The sequence below is a fragment of the Hyperolius riggenbachi genome, chromosome 10 (assembly GCF_040937935.1).
Source record: "Hyperolius riggenbachi isolate aHypRig1 chromosome 10, aHypRig1.pri, whole genome shotgun sequence".
NCBI classification, from domain to species: domain Eukaryota; kingdom Metazoa; phylum Chordata; class Amphibia; order Anura; family Hyperoliidae; genus Hyperolius; species Hyperolius riggenbachi.
The window spans coordinates 163,819,152-163,835,824 of record NC_090655.1 but is presented as its reverse complement, the minus strand read 5'-3'; the positions used below and the strand labels follow the sequence as shown (position 1 = coordinate 163,835,824).

At 43.2% G+C, this 16,673-nt stretch overlaps 1 protein-coding gene across 3 annotated transcripts in view; it reads left to right on the top strand.

Moving 5' to 3' along the window:
• The window catches only part of PRXL2A (peroxiredoxin like 2A), a 588,565-nt gene that overhangs the window by 375,485 nt on the left and 196,407 nt on the right, over positions 1-16,673 (top strand). Inside the window, exon 5 of one of the 3 annotated variants that reach the window (XM_068255109.1) lies at positions 72-604. The exons of the other annotated variants lie outside the window; for them this stretch is intronic. Within the exon in view, the coding sequence (XP_068111210.1) occupies positions 72-341 (270 nt within the window). The 3' untranslated portion in view covers positions 342-604. Of the gene's footprint in view, positions 1-71; positions 605-16,673 lie in introns of those variants that run through there. 3 annotated transcript variants of the gene reach the window in all.

Sequence of the window (16,673 nt, the reverse complement as noted above, 5' to 3'; positions counted from 1 at the left end):
TTAAAATGTTGAGAAATGACCTTGTTATCTGTACAAACATGACCTTAACATGTTGTTCATTAACTTAATAGGTGAGGGCCCTTCATATACTCCTGTGTCTGGTGCAGGAAGTGGAATGTGTTGGTACAGACTTTAACCTTCACATCTCAGATGAATCCGATGCTACTTTGGAGATGCCATCTCCACACCACAACACTCCCTCCCTTCAACACCATCCAGAGATGGACGCTCCCGGACATCAACACCATCCCCAGCAGCACTCTCCAGGGCGGAATATGACAGTGCTAGGTGGCATTCCCATCAATTCCTCCATGCTCAAACTGAGTATAGGAGGCAAATGAGTCAACAAATTGGCCAGATCCATGTAGATCTGGCTCAAATACATGGTAATTGGGGGGGACGCTACAAACTTTGGCCCGATTGGGCGATGCGGCCGAAGGACAAAATGTTGTTTTGGCCATATTGGCCGATGCCCAAGAAGGGCAAAATGTTGTCTTAGCCAGATTGGCCGATGCCCAAGAAGGGCAAAATTTGGTTTTGGCCGTTGCGACAAAACCCATAATGTTTTGCTTGTCCAGTTCCTAATTAAATGATTTATGTTTAACCCATTAGTTACGAGTTATCTTTGGTTTACTGTGCCTTTTTCATAATGTGACATAATTAACATTTAATAACATGTTAATATTTCAAGGTTAACAGTACATTACTGTATGATGGTATATCATAGGCAGTAATACTCCTTTGCATAGTGTAATTTTTCACATAAATTTATCTACCCAAGAAGTGATGCATGCAGACATCAAAATGACATTGCATTGTCTTGAAAAAATCTTCAAATGCAAGCGTATGTGTAAAGTCATACTATATTAGAGGTGTCACATAGGCTTTTGGATTATTAAAATGTCTGCATGGTCACTTTTTTGGGCCAAATGAACTGGGGTCATTTGTACTTTCAGCCTGGCAATGTATTTATTAACCATTTCAGCCCGCGGGGATTTTTCACCTTATGCATCAGAGCAATTTTCACCTCCCATTCATTTGCTAATAACTTTATCACTACTTATCACAATTTATTGATCTATATCTTGTTTTTTCCGCCACTAATTAGGCTTTCTTTGGGTGGTACATTTTGCTAAGAATTATTTTTTTATAAATGCATTTTAATCATTTACCGCCATCCTAACGTATTAAAACGTCATGCTTACCTCTATTAACGGCAATATGACGTTTTAATACGTCGCGCATTCCCGCCGCTGCTACCTCCGTGTGCGCGCCGCTACCGCCGCTGTTTCCGTCAGGATTTCATGCTGAGTGATTGGGGAAGAGGACCGAACGGTCCTCTACCCAATCTCAGTGCCTGGAGTGAATGGACGTGACCACGAACAGCGGCTACGTCCATTCACATAAACAGGAAATGTAACAATTAAATAAAGTATGTAAAAAAAAAAAGTGAACACTTCCTATAACGAGTGTTCACTAGCGCCGTCTTGTGGCCAAAAAGTATATTACATCTACAAAATACATACATTTTCAAGTACATACACTTAATTAATAAAATTACACTTCCAACCCTCCCCCCCCCCCCCCCCCCAAAAAAAAAACACTTGTAAAAAAAATCAGCTTAACCACTTGCCGACCGCCTACTTCATATTGGCGGCGGCAAAGTGGCAGCCCCAGGACCACGTAACGCAGATTGGCGTCAGGTCCTGGGGCACTCTCTAGCCGGGGATCGCGCGCTGGGATGCGCGCGCATCCACCGGCAATAGGCTCCGCCCACCCACGACGTCAACCCGCCGGCCAATCGGAAGCGCCGGCGGGTTGTTAACCCGACGATCCCCGGATAGGAAGCGTATAATACGCTTTGTAATGTTTACAAAGTGTATTATACAGGCTGCCTCCTGCCCTGGTGGTCCCAGTGTCCGAGGGACCACCAGGGCAGGCTGCAGCCACCCTAGTCTGCACCCAAACACACTGATCTGCCCCCCCCCCCTGCCCCCTGATCGCCCACAGTACCCCTCAGACCCCCCCTGCCCACCCCCCAGACCACCATTTGCACACAATCACCCCCCTAATCACCCATCAATCACTCCCTGTCACTATCTGTCAACGCTATTTTTTTTTAGTCCCTAAACTGCCCCCTGCTCCCTCCTGATCACCCCCCCACCCCTCAGATTCTCCCCAGACCCCCCCAGACCCTCCCCCCCCTGTGTACTGTATGCATCTATCCCCCCTGATCACCTGTCAATCACCCGTCAATCACCCCCTGTCACTGCCACCCATCAATCAGCCCCTAACCTGCCCCTTGCGGGCAATCTGATCACCCACCCACACCAATAGATCGCCCGCAGATCCGACATCAGATCACCTCCCAAATCCATCGTTTACATCTATTCTCTCCTCTAAACACCCACTAATTACCCATCAATCACCCATCAATCACCCCCTATCACCACCTGTCACTGTTACCCATCAGATTAGACCCTTGCGGGCACCCAATCGCCCGCCCACACGCTCAGATTGCCCTCAACCCCCCCTTTATCGATTCGCCAGTGCATTATTTACATCCGTTCTTCCCTGTAATAACCCACTGATCACCTGTCAATCACCCCCTGTCACTGCCACCCATCAATCACCCCCTGTTACTGCCACCCATCAATCAGCCCCTAACCTGCCCCTTGCGGGCAATCTGATCACCCACCCACACCAATAGATCGCCCGCAGATCCGACATCAGATCACCTCCCAAGCGCAGTGTTTACATCTATTCTCTCCTCTAAACACCCACTAATTACCCATCAATCACCCCCTATCACCACCTGTCACTGTTACCCATCAGATTAGACCCTAATCTGCCCCTTGCGGGCACCCAATCACCCGCCCACACCTCAGAACGCCCTCAGACCCCAGCCCTGATCACCTCGCTAGTGCATTGCTTGCATCTATTTCCCCCCTCTAATCACACCTTGAGACACCCATAAATCACCTCCTGTCACCCCCTAGCACACCTACCCATCAGATCAGGCCCTAATTTGCCCCGTGTGGGCTCCTGATCACTCGGCCAAACCCTCAGATCCCCCTCAGACCCCCTTCCGATCACCTCCCCAGTGCATTGATTGCATCTATTTTCCCCTCTAACCGCCCCCTGAGACACCCATCAATCACCTCCTGTCACCCCCCTAGCACTCCTATCCATCAGATCAGGCCCAATACATCCTGTCATCTAAGAGGCCACCCTGCTTATGACCGGTTCCACAAAATTTGCCCCCTCATAGACCACCTGTCATCAAAATTTGCAGATGCTTATACCCCTGAACAGTCATTTTGAGAAATTTGGTTTCCAGACTACACAGTTTTGGGCCCGTAAAATGCCTGGGCAGTATAGGAACCCCACAAGTGACCCCATTTTAGAAAGAAGACACCCCAAGGTATTCTGTTAGGTGTATGATGAGTTCATAGAAGATTTTATTTTTTGTCAAAAGTTAGCGGAAATTGGATTTTTATTGTTTTTTTCACAAAGTGTCATTTTTCACTAACTTGTGACAAAAAATAAAATCTTCTATGAACTCACCATACCCCTAACGGAATACCTTGGGGTGTCGTCTTTCTAAAATGGGGTCACTTGTGGGGTTCCTATACTGCCCTGGCATTTTAGGGGCCCTAAACCGTGGGGAGTAGTCTAGAAAACAAATGCCTCAAAATGACCTGTGAATAGGACGTTGGGCCCCTTAGCGCACCTAGGCTGCAAAAAAGTGTCACACATGTAGTATCGCCATACTCAGGAGAAGTAGTATAATGTGTTTTGTGGTGTATTTTTACACATACCCATGCTGGGTGGGAGAAATCTCTCTGTAAATGGACAATTGTGTGTAAAAAAAATCAAAAATGTGTCATTTACAGAGATATTTCTCCCACCCAGCATGGTTATATGTAAAAATACACCACAAAACACATTATACTACTTCTTCTGAGTTCGGCGATACCACATGTGTGACACTTTTTTGCAGCCTAACTGTGCTAAGGGGCCCAAAGTCCAATGAGTACCTTTAGGATTTCACAGGTCATTTTGAGACATTTGGGTTCAAGACTACTCCTCACGGTTTAGGGCCCCTAAAATGTCAGGGCAGTATTGGAACCCCACAAGTGACCCCATTTTAGAAAGAAGACACCCCAAGGTATTCCGTTAGGGGTATGGTGAGTTCATAGAAGATTTTATTTTTTGTCACAAGTTAGCGGAAATTGATATGTATTGGTTTTTTTTTTCACAAAGTGTCATTTTCCGCTAACTTGTGACAAAAAAAAAATCTTCTATGAACTCACCATACCCCTAACGGAATACCTTGGGGTGTCTTCTTTCTAAAATGGGGTCACTTGTGGGGTTCCTATACTGCCCTGGCATTTTAGGGGCCCTAAACCGTGAGGAGTAGTCTAGAATCCAAATGCCTCAAAATGACCTGTGAATAGGACGTTAGGCCCCTTAGCGCACCTAGGTTGCAAAAAAGTGTCACACATGTGGTATCGCCGTACTCAGAAGAAGTAGTATAATGTGTTTTGGGGTGTATTTTTATACATACCCATGCTGGGTGGGAGAAATCTCTCTGTAAATGGACAATTGTGTGTAAAAAAAATCAAATAATTGTCATTTACAGAGATATTTCTCCCACCTAGCATCTGTATGTGTAAAAATACACCCCAAAACACATTATACTACTTCTCCTGAGTACAGCGGTACCACATGTGTGGCACTTTTTTGCACCCTAAGTGCGCTAAGGGGCCCAAAGTCCAATGAGAACCTTTAGGATTTCACAGGTCATTTTGCGACATTTGGTTTCAAGACTACTCCTCACGGTTTAGGGCCCCTAAAATGCCAGGGCAGTATAGGAACCCCACAAATGACCCCATTTTAGAAAGAAGACACCCCAAGGTATTCCGTTAGGAGTATGGTGAGTTCATAGAAGATTTTATTTTTGTCACAAGTTAGCGGAAAATGACACTTTGTGAAAAAAAACAATTAAAATCAATTTCCGCTAACTTGTGACAAAAAAAAAAAATCTTCTATGAACTCACTATCCTCCTAATGGAATACCTTGGGGTGTCTTCTTTCTAAAATGGGGTAATTTGTGGGGTTCCTATAATGTCCTGGCATTTTAGGGGCCCTAAACCGTGAGGAGCAGTCTTGAAACGAAATTTCTCAAAATGACCTGTGAAATCCTAAAGGTACTTATTGGACTTTGGGCCCCTTAGCGCAGTTAGGGTGCAAAAAAGTGCCACACATGTGGTATCGCCGTACTCAGGAGAAGTAGTATAATGTGTTTTGGGGTGTATTTTTCCACATACCCATGCTGAGTGGGAGAAATATCTCTATAAATTGACAATTGTGTGTAAAAAAAATAAAACAATTGTCATTTACGGAGATATTTTTCCCACCCAGCATGGGTATGTGTAAAAATACACCCCAAAACACATTATACTACTTCTCCTGAGTACGGCAATACCACATGTGTGGCACTTTTTTGCAGCCTAACTGCGCTAAGGGGCCCAAAGTCCAATGAGCATCTTTAGGCTTTACAGGGGTGCTTACAATTAGGCACCCCCCAAAATGCCAGGACAGTGAACACACCCCACAAATGACCCCATTTTGGAAAGTAGACACTTCAAGGTATTCAGAGAGTAGCATAGTGAGTCCGTGGCAGATTTCATTTTTTTTTTTGTCGCAAGTTAGAAGAAATGGAAACTATTTTTTTTTTTTTGTTACAAAGTGTCATTTTCCGCTAACTTGTGACAAAAAATAAAATCTTCTATGAACTCACCATGCCTCTCACTGAATACTTTGGGATGTCTTCTTTCCAAAATGGGGTCATTTGGGGGGGATTTGTACTATCCTGGAATTTTAGCCCCTCATGAAACCTGACAGGTGCGCAGAAAAGTCAGAGATGCTTGAAAATGGGAAAATTCACTTTTGGCACCATAGTTTGTAAACGCTATAACTTTTACCCAATCCAATAAATATACACTGAATGGTTTTTTTTTTTTATCAAAGACATGTAGCAGAATAACTTTCGCGCTCAAATGTATAGGAAATTTTACTTTATTTGAAAAATGTCAGCACAGAAAGTTAAAGTCATTTTTTTGACAAAATTCATGTCTTTTTTGATGAATATAATAAAAAGTAAAACTCGCAGCAGCAATCAAATAGCACCGAAAGAAAGCTGTATTAGTGACAAGAAAAGGAGGTAAAATTCATTTAGGTGGTAGGTTGTATGACTGAGCAATAAACCGTGAAAGCTGCAGTGGTCCGAATGGAAAAAAAGGCTCTGGTCCTTAAGGGGTTTTATGACTGTAGTCCTTAAGTGGTTAAAAAAAAAAAAAGTTACCTTAGGGGCTCAGCTTTTTTAATCTATATTTTATGGGTGAAAATTAATTTTAATTTATTACATAGGGGCTTGTAATTATGGCCAGAACAAAAAAAAAAGAACAGAAAAATAACACTTATATTTCAAAATAATATACTGTCGCCATACATTGTGATAGGGACATAATTTAAACGGTTTAATAATCGGGAAAACTGGGCAAATAAAACGTGTTTGTTTTATCCACAGGAGAATGTTTAATTTTAAAACTATAATGGCTTAAAACTGAGAAATAATAATTTTTTTTCCTTTTTTTTTCAGTTTTTCTCATTAAAACTCCTTTAGAATAAAAAAATTCTTAGCAAAATGTACTATCCACAGAAAGCCTAATTGGTGGTGGAAAAAAACGAGATATAGATCATTTTCTTGTGATAAGTAGTAATAAAGTTATTAGGGAATAAAAGGGAGGAGCACTGACACCTGAAAATTGCTCTGGTCCGTTAGGATAAAAACCCCTGGGGGTGAACTGGTTAACAGGATTACTAAGGAAAAAAAAAAGGAAAAATTCATTATTTCTCAGTTTTCGGCCATTATAGCTTTAAAATAATCTAAGATACCATAATTAAAACCTATGTATTTTATTTGCCTGTTTGTCTCAGTTATGACACCATTTAAATTTTGTCCCTATCACAATGTATGGCGCCAATATTTTATTTGGAAATAAAGGTGCATTTTTTCCGTTTTGCGTCCATCACTATTTACAAGCTTGTAATTTAAAAATGTTCGTAGTATACCCCCTTCAAATGCATATTTAAAAAGTTCAGACCCTTAGGTAACTATTTGTCTTTTTTTTTTTTATTGTAATTTTTTTTTTCCATTAAAAATTTTATTTGGGTAATATTTTGGTGTGGGAAATAAACAGTTAATTTTTAATGTGATTATATGTGTAAATTGTAATGTTAAAAATATGTAGATGTAGTTTTACTATTTAGCCACATCAGTTTTCTTTTTTTCTCCTTGTGCTTTTCGCTAACCGGAAGCACAAGGATGACGCGGAAAATTTTACGTGCAGAAAGACTGAAGCCTCTTGTAAGAGCGCTTCGTTTTTTTTTGCTGGGGACACTGATCGATGATCGGGAACCATGTTCCCGTTCACTGATCCCAGGGCTACCTCAGGACAGCACGGGGGCAAGCCCGCGATCGCGCGTGGGAGCACGCCAAAGCGCGGCACCGCAGCAGAGCAGCTGCCCGGATGTGAACTTCGCGTCCGGGCGGCAGAAATGGTTAAAGTCACATTAGTGGATTGAATAAAGTGAATACCAGCAGTAACATGAGCTGAAGAGCTAAGTTTGTATTACTCAATCCACCACAAGTTGTTAAAACTGAAAAAAATCAATAAACAGAAGACACAACGTCAGAATGTCCAAAAAGCAATTTTTTCTTTTTTTGCGCTAAGTCATGTATGGCCTCCTGTACAGAGCCCAACAAACTGCCTATTTGCCCCAAAATGGCATCAACTCGAGCAAGTCCTGTAAAACAAAATCACATAATTAGGCACTTATATTACACAAATGCTATACATGTCAAGTGTGTATAGAAGTAGTAATAATGTCCAAACTTAATTTCGCCTTTTTGTGGCTGTGGAGGAGCATCCGCTCTCGCTGCCTGGAGTTCTTGGGGCTGTGGGGAGTGTTCCACATCTTCCTGTTCCTGGGGGGGGGGGGGGGGGTGGTCAGGTTCAAGTTGTGGGGGTCCTTCCTCCTCCTCCGCTTGTCCTGGACCTGCTTAGTCTGGCGGATCTGGTTAGTCGGACACATCCAGCGGAAGTGGGTGGTCCGGAGACTCCTCCGACTCTGATGACTCATGCCTCCGCCTAGCCTGGTGGCATTGTGGTGGTATTTGGGGGCATTTATGGAGCAATCGTAACATTATGAGGTTATGCTAGGTACACAACATAAAATTTTAACTTACATTTTCTGTTAAGGTTCATTCACAGCTACCAACTATCTTTAAAACTTTTCTGTTAAGCCCTATTCACACGCTCAACAGCAGTCTATTGTCAAACAGCTTTTGTCGTGAAACAAGTTGAAACAACTAAATGTGCATACACACGTCGGACTGACACAAGCTACCAGTCGTCAGACCCGCCCGCGGGGCTTACGTTCTGACGACAGTTTCCGCGTGTGTACAGTCTGTCGGCCGGCTGATAAGGCTAGTTTTGACTGATCCACTCGGCAGATCGGTCAAAAACAGCCTTATCAGCCAGACTGTACACACACGGAAACTGTCGTCAGAACATCCGCCCCGCAGGCGGATCTGACAACTGGTAGCTTGTGTCAGTCTGACGTGTGTACGCACCTTAAAACAAGTCTTTTGCTATTGTTCAAAAAGCTGTTTGAACAATAGCAAAAGACTTGTTTTAGTTGTTTCAACTTGTTTCACAACAAAGATGTATGGGGCTTAACAGATAAGTTGGACAGATAGTTGGACAGATAATTGGTAGGTGTGTATGAACCTTTACATTGACCTGCCAGATAGATAACTTCAAACATGTTTGAAATTATCTATGTAACCATCTATCTGCCCAACAACTAGCCATTGTTCTACTCAGCAGGGGTTAACTAGAGCACAATGCACCAGATATAATGACCACTCTGTACCAGAACTTTACAGAAAATGATCTGAAACCCCATACACACACTCAACAGCGGTCTTTAAAGGGTGCGTACACACGCACTACTGTAATGCGCTGGGCGGGCGTTCTGCCGACAGTAGTGCGTGTGTACAGTCTGTCAGGCAGACTGATGAGGCTGTTTCTGAATGATCCGGATCGTTCAGAAACCGTCTTTTCAGTCTGCCAACAGACTGTACACACGCTCTACTGTCTGCAAAATGCCTGCCCAGTGGGAGGGTCTGACGGACCCGTCGTTAATCACCTTCAGGCCTCTTGCACACTGCAAGCGATTCTGATTCAGATTCCGCTTTTTAATCATTTTTTACATCCGATTCCGATTTGCAGTTTGCTCCCTGCACACTGCAAATCGGAATCTGAATCGTATGTAAAAAATGATTAAAAAGCGGAATCTGAATCGGAATCGCTTGCAGTGTGCAAGAGGCCTTAAGGTGCATACACACGCTCTATTTTCAGCAACGACGGGTCCGTCAGACCCTCCCGGTGGGCGGGCGTTGCAGCCATAGTAGAGTGTGTGAACAGTTTGTCTGCAGACTGATAAGGCTGTTTCTGAGCGATCAGCGGATCGCTCAGAAACAGCCTTATCAGTCTTCAGACAGGCTGTACACACGCTCTACTATAGCTGGTACGCCCGCCCAGCGGGAGGGTCAGACGGACCCGTCGTTCCTGAAAATAGAGCGTGTGTATGCACCTTTAGGCTCTCACAACTTTTCTTGTGAAACACCTAAAAAAAAATCTCTTGCTATTGTTCAAGCAGCTGATAAACGATAAGAAATCAATTCAACATTTGGATTTTTTTTTAGGTGTTTCACAAGAAAAGTTGTGAAAGCCTAAAAGTCCGTTGTTGAGTGTGTGCATGGGGCAGAAAATTTAAAGGTGCGTACACACGCACTACCGCCAGCAACGACGGGTCCATCGGACCCTCCCGCTGGGCGGGCGTTCCAGCGGCAGTAGTGCGTGTGTACAGTCTGTCAGGCAGACTGATAAGGCTGTTTCTGAATGATCCGCTGAGCGATTCGTTCACAAACAGCCTTATCAGTCCGCATACAGCGCGTACACACGTGTTACTGTCGGCTGAAGGTCCGCCCAGCGGGAGGGTCCGGTGGACCCGTCGTTGCCGGCGGTAGTGCGTGTGTACGAACCTTAACAGAAAAAGTTACGCAAAAATCTCAATGAAAAATCTAACCGAAAATTCTATGGTACGTACTAGGCATGAAGGTATCTTCCTATCCTGTTGACATTAGTCTGCATTAAGCTGGCCACTAACTGTCCAATTTCTAGCAAAAAATTGTTCGAGCGATCAGAAATTCTGATCGGATTGGTTGAAAATAATCTCAGTTGATGGGCACAATCCATTATGAACGATTATAAGAATAGTCGTCCGATTGGATTTTTGTCAAACCAAAATTTGGATTTTCTTGTGGTTGGTTGGTTGTGATAGATAGGAAGCAAAGATTGGTTCGTTGATGGTGCAGTGAACGATTTTTCTTCCGATCAGAATTTCTGATCGCTCAAACGATTTTTCACTAGAAATTGAATCATTAGTGGCCACCTTTATTGTCACAATACAACAGAAACAAGCATATCACTAAGTTTAGAGGTCACTTCACTCAGAACACAGATATGCATGCTTGTTTAGGGGCTGTAGGTTATCAATAGTGAAAAAAACAATAACGAAGCCAGGCCTGCAATATGCATCTTTTACATGGTAATCTAAAATACCTTAGTGCCAAATTTCCGGAACTTTAAATAAAAAATAAGCTTGATTTTTTATTGTATACTTTGGTATTTGCTTTTAATACGATAGGCTGCCTGGCCCTGCAGTTCCTTTGCTTAACATTATTTGCAACATAACCCCAGATCAAGCATGCACAGCTCTGACTGAAGGCACTACAAATAATGCAGACTAATAACCCCAGGACAGGCACACACATCCTAATCATCTACATATATAAAATCGGATGTATGTATGTGTGTGTGTGTATGTACAGTGGCTTTCAAAAGTATCCGGGCCCCTTGAAGTTTTCCACATTTTGGCACATTACTGCCACAAACGTGAATCAATTGTATTGAAATTCCACGTGAAAGACCAATACAAAGTGGTGTACACGTAAGAAGTGGAATGAAAATCATACATGATTCCACATTTTTTTACAAATCAATAACTGCAAAGTGCAGTCAGTTGCCCATAGACATTGCCTGATGAGTGCTAATGACTAAATAGAGTGCACCTGTGTGTATTCTAATGTCAGTACATATACAGCTGCTCTGTGACGGCCTCAGAGGTTGTGTAAGAGAATATTGGGAGCAATAACACCAAGAAGTCCAAAGAATACACCAGACAGGTCAGGGATAAAGTTATTGAGAAATTTAAAGCAGGCTTAGGCTACAAAAATATTTCCAAAGCCTTGAACATCCCACGGAGCACTGTTCAAACGATCATTCAGAAATGGAAGGAGTATGGCACAACTGTAAACCTACCAAGACAAGGCAGTCCACCTAAACTCACAGGCCGAACACGGAGAGCGTTGATCAGAAATGCAGTCAAGAGGCCCATGGTGGCTCTGGATGAACTACAGAGATCTACAGCTCAGGTGGTAGAATCTGTCCATAGGACATCTATTAGTCGTGCACTGCACAAAATTGGCCTTTATGGAAGAGTGGCAAGAAGAAAGCCATTGTTAACAGAAAAGCATAAGAAGTCCCGTTTGCAGTTTGCCACAAGCCATGTGGGGGACACAGCAAACATGTGGAAGAAGGTGCTCTGGTCAGATGAGACCAAAACTGAACTTTTTGGCCAAAATGCAAAACGCTATGTGTGGCGGAAAACTAACACTGCACATCCCTCTGAACACACCATCCCCACTGTCAAATATGGTGGTGGCAGTATCATGTTCTGGGGGTGCTTCTTTTCAGCAGGGGCAGGGAAGCTGGTCAGAGTTGATGGGAAGATGGATGGAGCCAAATACAGGGCAATCTTGGAAGAAAACCTCTTGGAGTCTGCAAAAGACTTGAGACTGGGGCGGAGGTTCACCTTCCAGCAGGACAACGATCCTAAACATAAAAACAGGGCAACAATGGAATGGTTTAAAACAAAACCTAGCCATGTGTTAGAATTGCCCAGTCAAAGTCCATATCTAAATCCAATCGAAAATCTGTGGCAAGATCTGAAAACTGCTGTTCACAAACGCTGTCCATCTAATCTGACTGAGCTGGAGCTTGTTTGCAAAGAAGAATGGGAAAGGATTTCAGTCCTAGATGTGCAAAGCTGGTAGAGACATACCCTAAAAGACTGGCAGCTGTAATTGCAGCAAAAGGTGGTTCTACAAAGTATTGACTCAGGAGGCTGAATAATTACGCACACCCCACTTTGCAGTTATTTATTTGTAAAAAAAAATGTTTGGAATCATGTACAATTTTTGTTCCACTTCTCACGTGTACAGCACTTTGTATTGGTCATTCACGTGGAATTCCAATAAAATTGATTAAATGTTTGTGGCAGTAATGTGACAAAATGTGAAAAACTTCAAGGGGGCCGAATACTTTTGCAAGCCACTGTATGTGTGTGTATGTGCCGCGATCACGCGAAAACGCCTTGACAGAGTTGAATGAAACTGCGTATACAGATCCTTACTACCTGGGATGATATGTTCTGGGGGTTTCGTGCCCCCCCTGCACACCTGGGCAGAGCTACAAACAGCAAATCAGATTTCACCCATTCATGTCAATGGAAAAGGTTGCTATTCACACAGTAATCAAGCCAGAGTCCCCACACTTGGCACAGTTGGTCACTTGGTGACCGAGGTTACAAATCCACGAAAAGTGGGTGGAGCAAAAAACAGCCAATCAAATTTCAGCCATTCATTTTTAATGGGAAAATGTAAACGGCAGCCATTCTTACACTGTTAATCGCAGGGTTCTCAAACTTGGCACACTTGGCCACTGGGTGAATAGGATTAAGATTCAGGAAAGTGGGTGGAGTCTACAACAGCCAATCAAAATTCACCTATTGATTTTCACTGCTCCCATTCGTACATTGTTTATGGCAGAGGCTTCAAACTTGCTACAGTCGGTCATTGGGTGACTGGGGTCCAAATTCACTAAAGGGGCGGGGCCGCAAACAGCCAATAAGATTTCTTTGCTGAATAAACTGCTTCCATTCACACATTTTTGATGCCAGGAAACCAAAGGCTAACAAACTTGGTCATTGAGTGACTGTGTGTCCAGGTTACAAAAAGTGGGTGGAGCCAAGAACAAATTTCACTGGGGAAATATAAACTGCAACCATTCTTACACTGTTAATGGCAGGGTTCTCAAACTTTGCACAGTTGGTCACTGTGTGACTGGAATTAATATTCAGGAAAATGGGTGGAGCCTACAGCAGCTAATCAAAATTCACCTGTTGATTTTCAAGGGGAATATTTAAATTACTGCCATTCTTACACGGTTAATAGCTGATGCCTCAAACCTGGTACAGTTGGTCACTGGGGTTCACATTCAGAAAGGGGGCGGAGCCACAAACAGCCAATCCGATTTGATTAACTACTTGCCGACCGCATCACACCAATGGGCGTAAGGTCCTGTTTTGCAGGAGAATGTGCGTGCTGATGCGCGCACATCTCCGCTTGGTAGGCAGAGCTCTGCCCCGCCTTCAGTCTCCTAGCGGCGATGGCAAAATCGCTGTCTAATTACCCCGTACAGCGCTGAAATCTAAGGCAGCGCTGTACTGGGGACAGCCATGTGAAATGGCTGTCCCCTCTGTAGCTGAGGCCTATGACAGCCAATCATGCTGATTGGCTGGCTAGGGGGGAGGGAGGGGGTAGTAAAAAAAAAAAAAAAAATTAGTAAAATTAGAAAGCTCTGTTGGTGGGGAGAAAAGGGGGAGGGAATCACTTGTGTGTTGAGTTGGATGGCCCTACAGCGGGGCCTTAAAGCTGCAGTTGCCTATTTGTTAAAAAATGGCCTGGTCTTTAGGGGGGTTTAACACTTCAGTCCTCAAGTGGTTAATTTCAATGGGAATATAGAAATTATTGATACAAAGGACTTCAAAGCTCATAAACTTGGTAATTGGGTGACTATATGTCAAGGTCAAAAAAAGTGGGCGGCGCCAACTAATTTTTTTACATGGGAAAATATAAACTGCAACTATTATTACACTGTTAATGGCAGGGTTCCCAAACTTGACACAGTTGGCCACTGGGCGACTGGGATTAATAGTTAGAACGTGAGTGGAGCCTACAACAGCCAATCAAAATTAACCTATTGATTTTTCAAGGAGAATACTTACATGCTACCATTCTTAGACTGTTTTTTTTTTTTTCCCAACAATTTTTATTAGTTTTAAGTAATAAAAAACAGTAATACAGTAGAACATAAGGTACGTTTTCATAATAACAAAGGAAGTCGGAACGACATTAAAATTGCAACTTAGTTACATACAGGTGAATGAACAGAACGGTATATATCTGATGAAACGCGGAAAAGCCGCTGTCTCTCAAGGCGAGGCGGCTGTTTCCGCGTCCAGCATGGCGTCACAACGCGGAAAAAACGCCGCATGCCGCTTAAGCAGAGCGGCGGAATCCGCATTGGGAATGGCGGAATCCGCATTGGAGGCGGCTCCCGCACTCTGTTCACTGGGTACATTGCAAGACAGTACTGGTGTGGCTGGGACTGATAGTCCACCAAGATTCAGACTTACACGCGCGCGAGCACAGAGGCAGAGTTTAAATAGCAGTTAGAAGGGAGTCGGCTGACCAGCTGGGTCAGCTGACAAATTCCACTGCTCCCATTGGACCAGCAATTAGGGAGGTCCTGGAAAGGTCCTAGAGTATATATACTGCTGGTTGTTCACTTGCTCTTTGTCTGGCGTGCGATCACATATGTGGGAGCACCCAGATCCGTAGTCAGATCCGCAAGTGTGCCAGGACCAGCTGGAGCTGTAATCCTACACTTAGCTAGATTCTGTTGATAGCTAAAGTACTAGTTTGATTGTGATTATCTGTTATGACTTTTGCCTGCCTTGACTACCCTTCTGAACTCTGATCTTGTACCTCGATAATTCTAATACTCTGTCGCCGATCTCCGGCTCGTTTCTAGACTCCGCCTCAGCCTCCTGATTCTGTACCTCGATATATCTGATACCCCGTTGCCGAACCCTGCCTGTACCTAGACTCCGCCTCTTGACTCCTGATCTTGTACTTTATCTGTCCGTGTGTATACGACCTGGCTTGTCCGACCTCGAGAACCGACCTTACCGTTGGAGGCGGTTCCTCGCTCTGTTAGCGACCCTTCTCCTGAGGGTCACTTTCAGACATCCTTCCTACTGTCAGTCTGACTCCTCCCATCTTGGAGAGCTCAGGTCTGCAGAAGGAATCTGTGTAGTACTCCTTGCTGCACTGAGGCCTAGTCCTCAAAGTGATACTGTTACACCAAACACTACACTCTACTCAGGTGAACAGAGGTTAGTTTGTATATCGGATTATCGGTGAGACTGCAGATCACTTATAATCTGGCATATATCTGTATTTCCGGTGATACTGCAGATCACCGGTAATCAGATACTCTCTGCGCCCACCGATCGTTACAATATCCAATAGAATAAGATAAAATGACAACATTTTTAGGCCTGCAGACCATAATCACCAATTTAGGTAGGGAAGGTCTTTATATAGAGTAATACTAGAAAACCGAACTCGCGAGGACAACATCCACCCATTAACTAGACCAATTATGGTTGGGTAAAGTTATTCTCTACTGAATGATTCGAGAAGCTTGTGAGATCCAATCTCTAGTGAGGTTGGAACTGGATGACGAACTGGAATGGACTAAACTGACAGGGTCAGAGGAAATAAAAACCTTGTCTGCAAGATTTAAAGAGACACTGAAGGGAAAAAAAATCTCATATAATGAATTGGTTGTGTACTATGAATAATTACTAGAAGATTACAAGCAAAGAAAATATTCTCATATTTTTATTTTCAGGTATATAGTGTTTTTTTCTAACATTACATCATTCTCTAATATGTGCAGATTACACAACACACACAGCATTCAAAATGATTATTTCAGAGCAGTCTGTGAACTAATGACCTCTCCTCTGGCAGAGAAAAAGAAAACAGTTGAGATAATAAAAGTCAGATAACAGCCCTCTCCACGACTTTGAAAGTCGTAGAGCTTAATGGCTTTTTTGCATAGAGATAACAACTGGAGTTTCTTAACTCTTCCTGTACTGGAAACAATTAGACTGATGTATGTGATCTTAATGTTTTATTTCTTAGCTGTACTACACATACAAATCATAATATCATAATTTTTTTTTCGCTTCAGTGTCTCATTAAGCCAATTCTATCAATCACAATAGAGGGACAGTAAAGGCCTATACCTGTCTTTCACGATATATGTACAGTAGCGAAAAGCAGCAGTAAAAGAAAAGGAAGAAACGAAAAGAAGAGAAGGAGGGAGAAAAGAAGACCACCATGGGAGCGAGGAGCCTGTTAGTGCCTACTTAAAAAAAAAAAAAAGAGACTTATCATTTGCCCAGGTTAAAGGTGTCTTAGTTGTGCGCTTACATCTGTACCCAATATATAATTGGACAGCGGAGACCAAATTTTGTAAAAAAAATTCATAGTGTCTAAA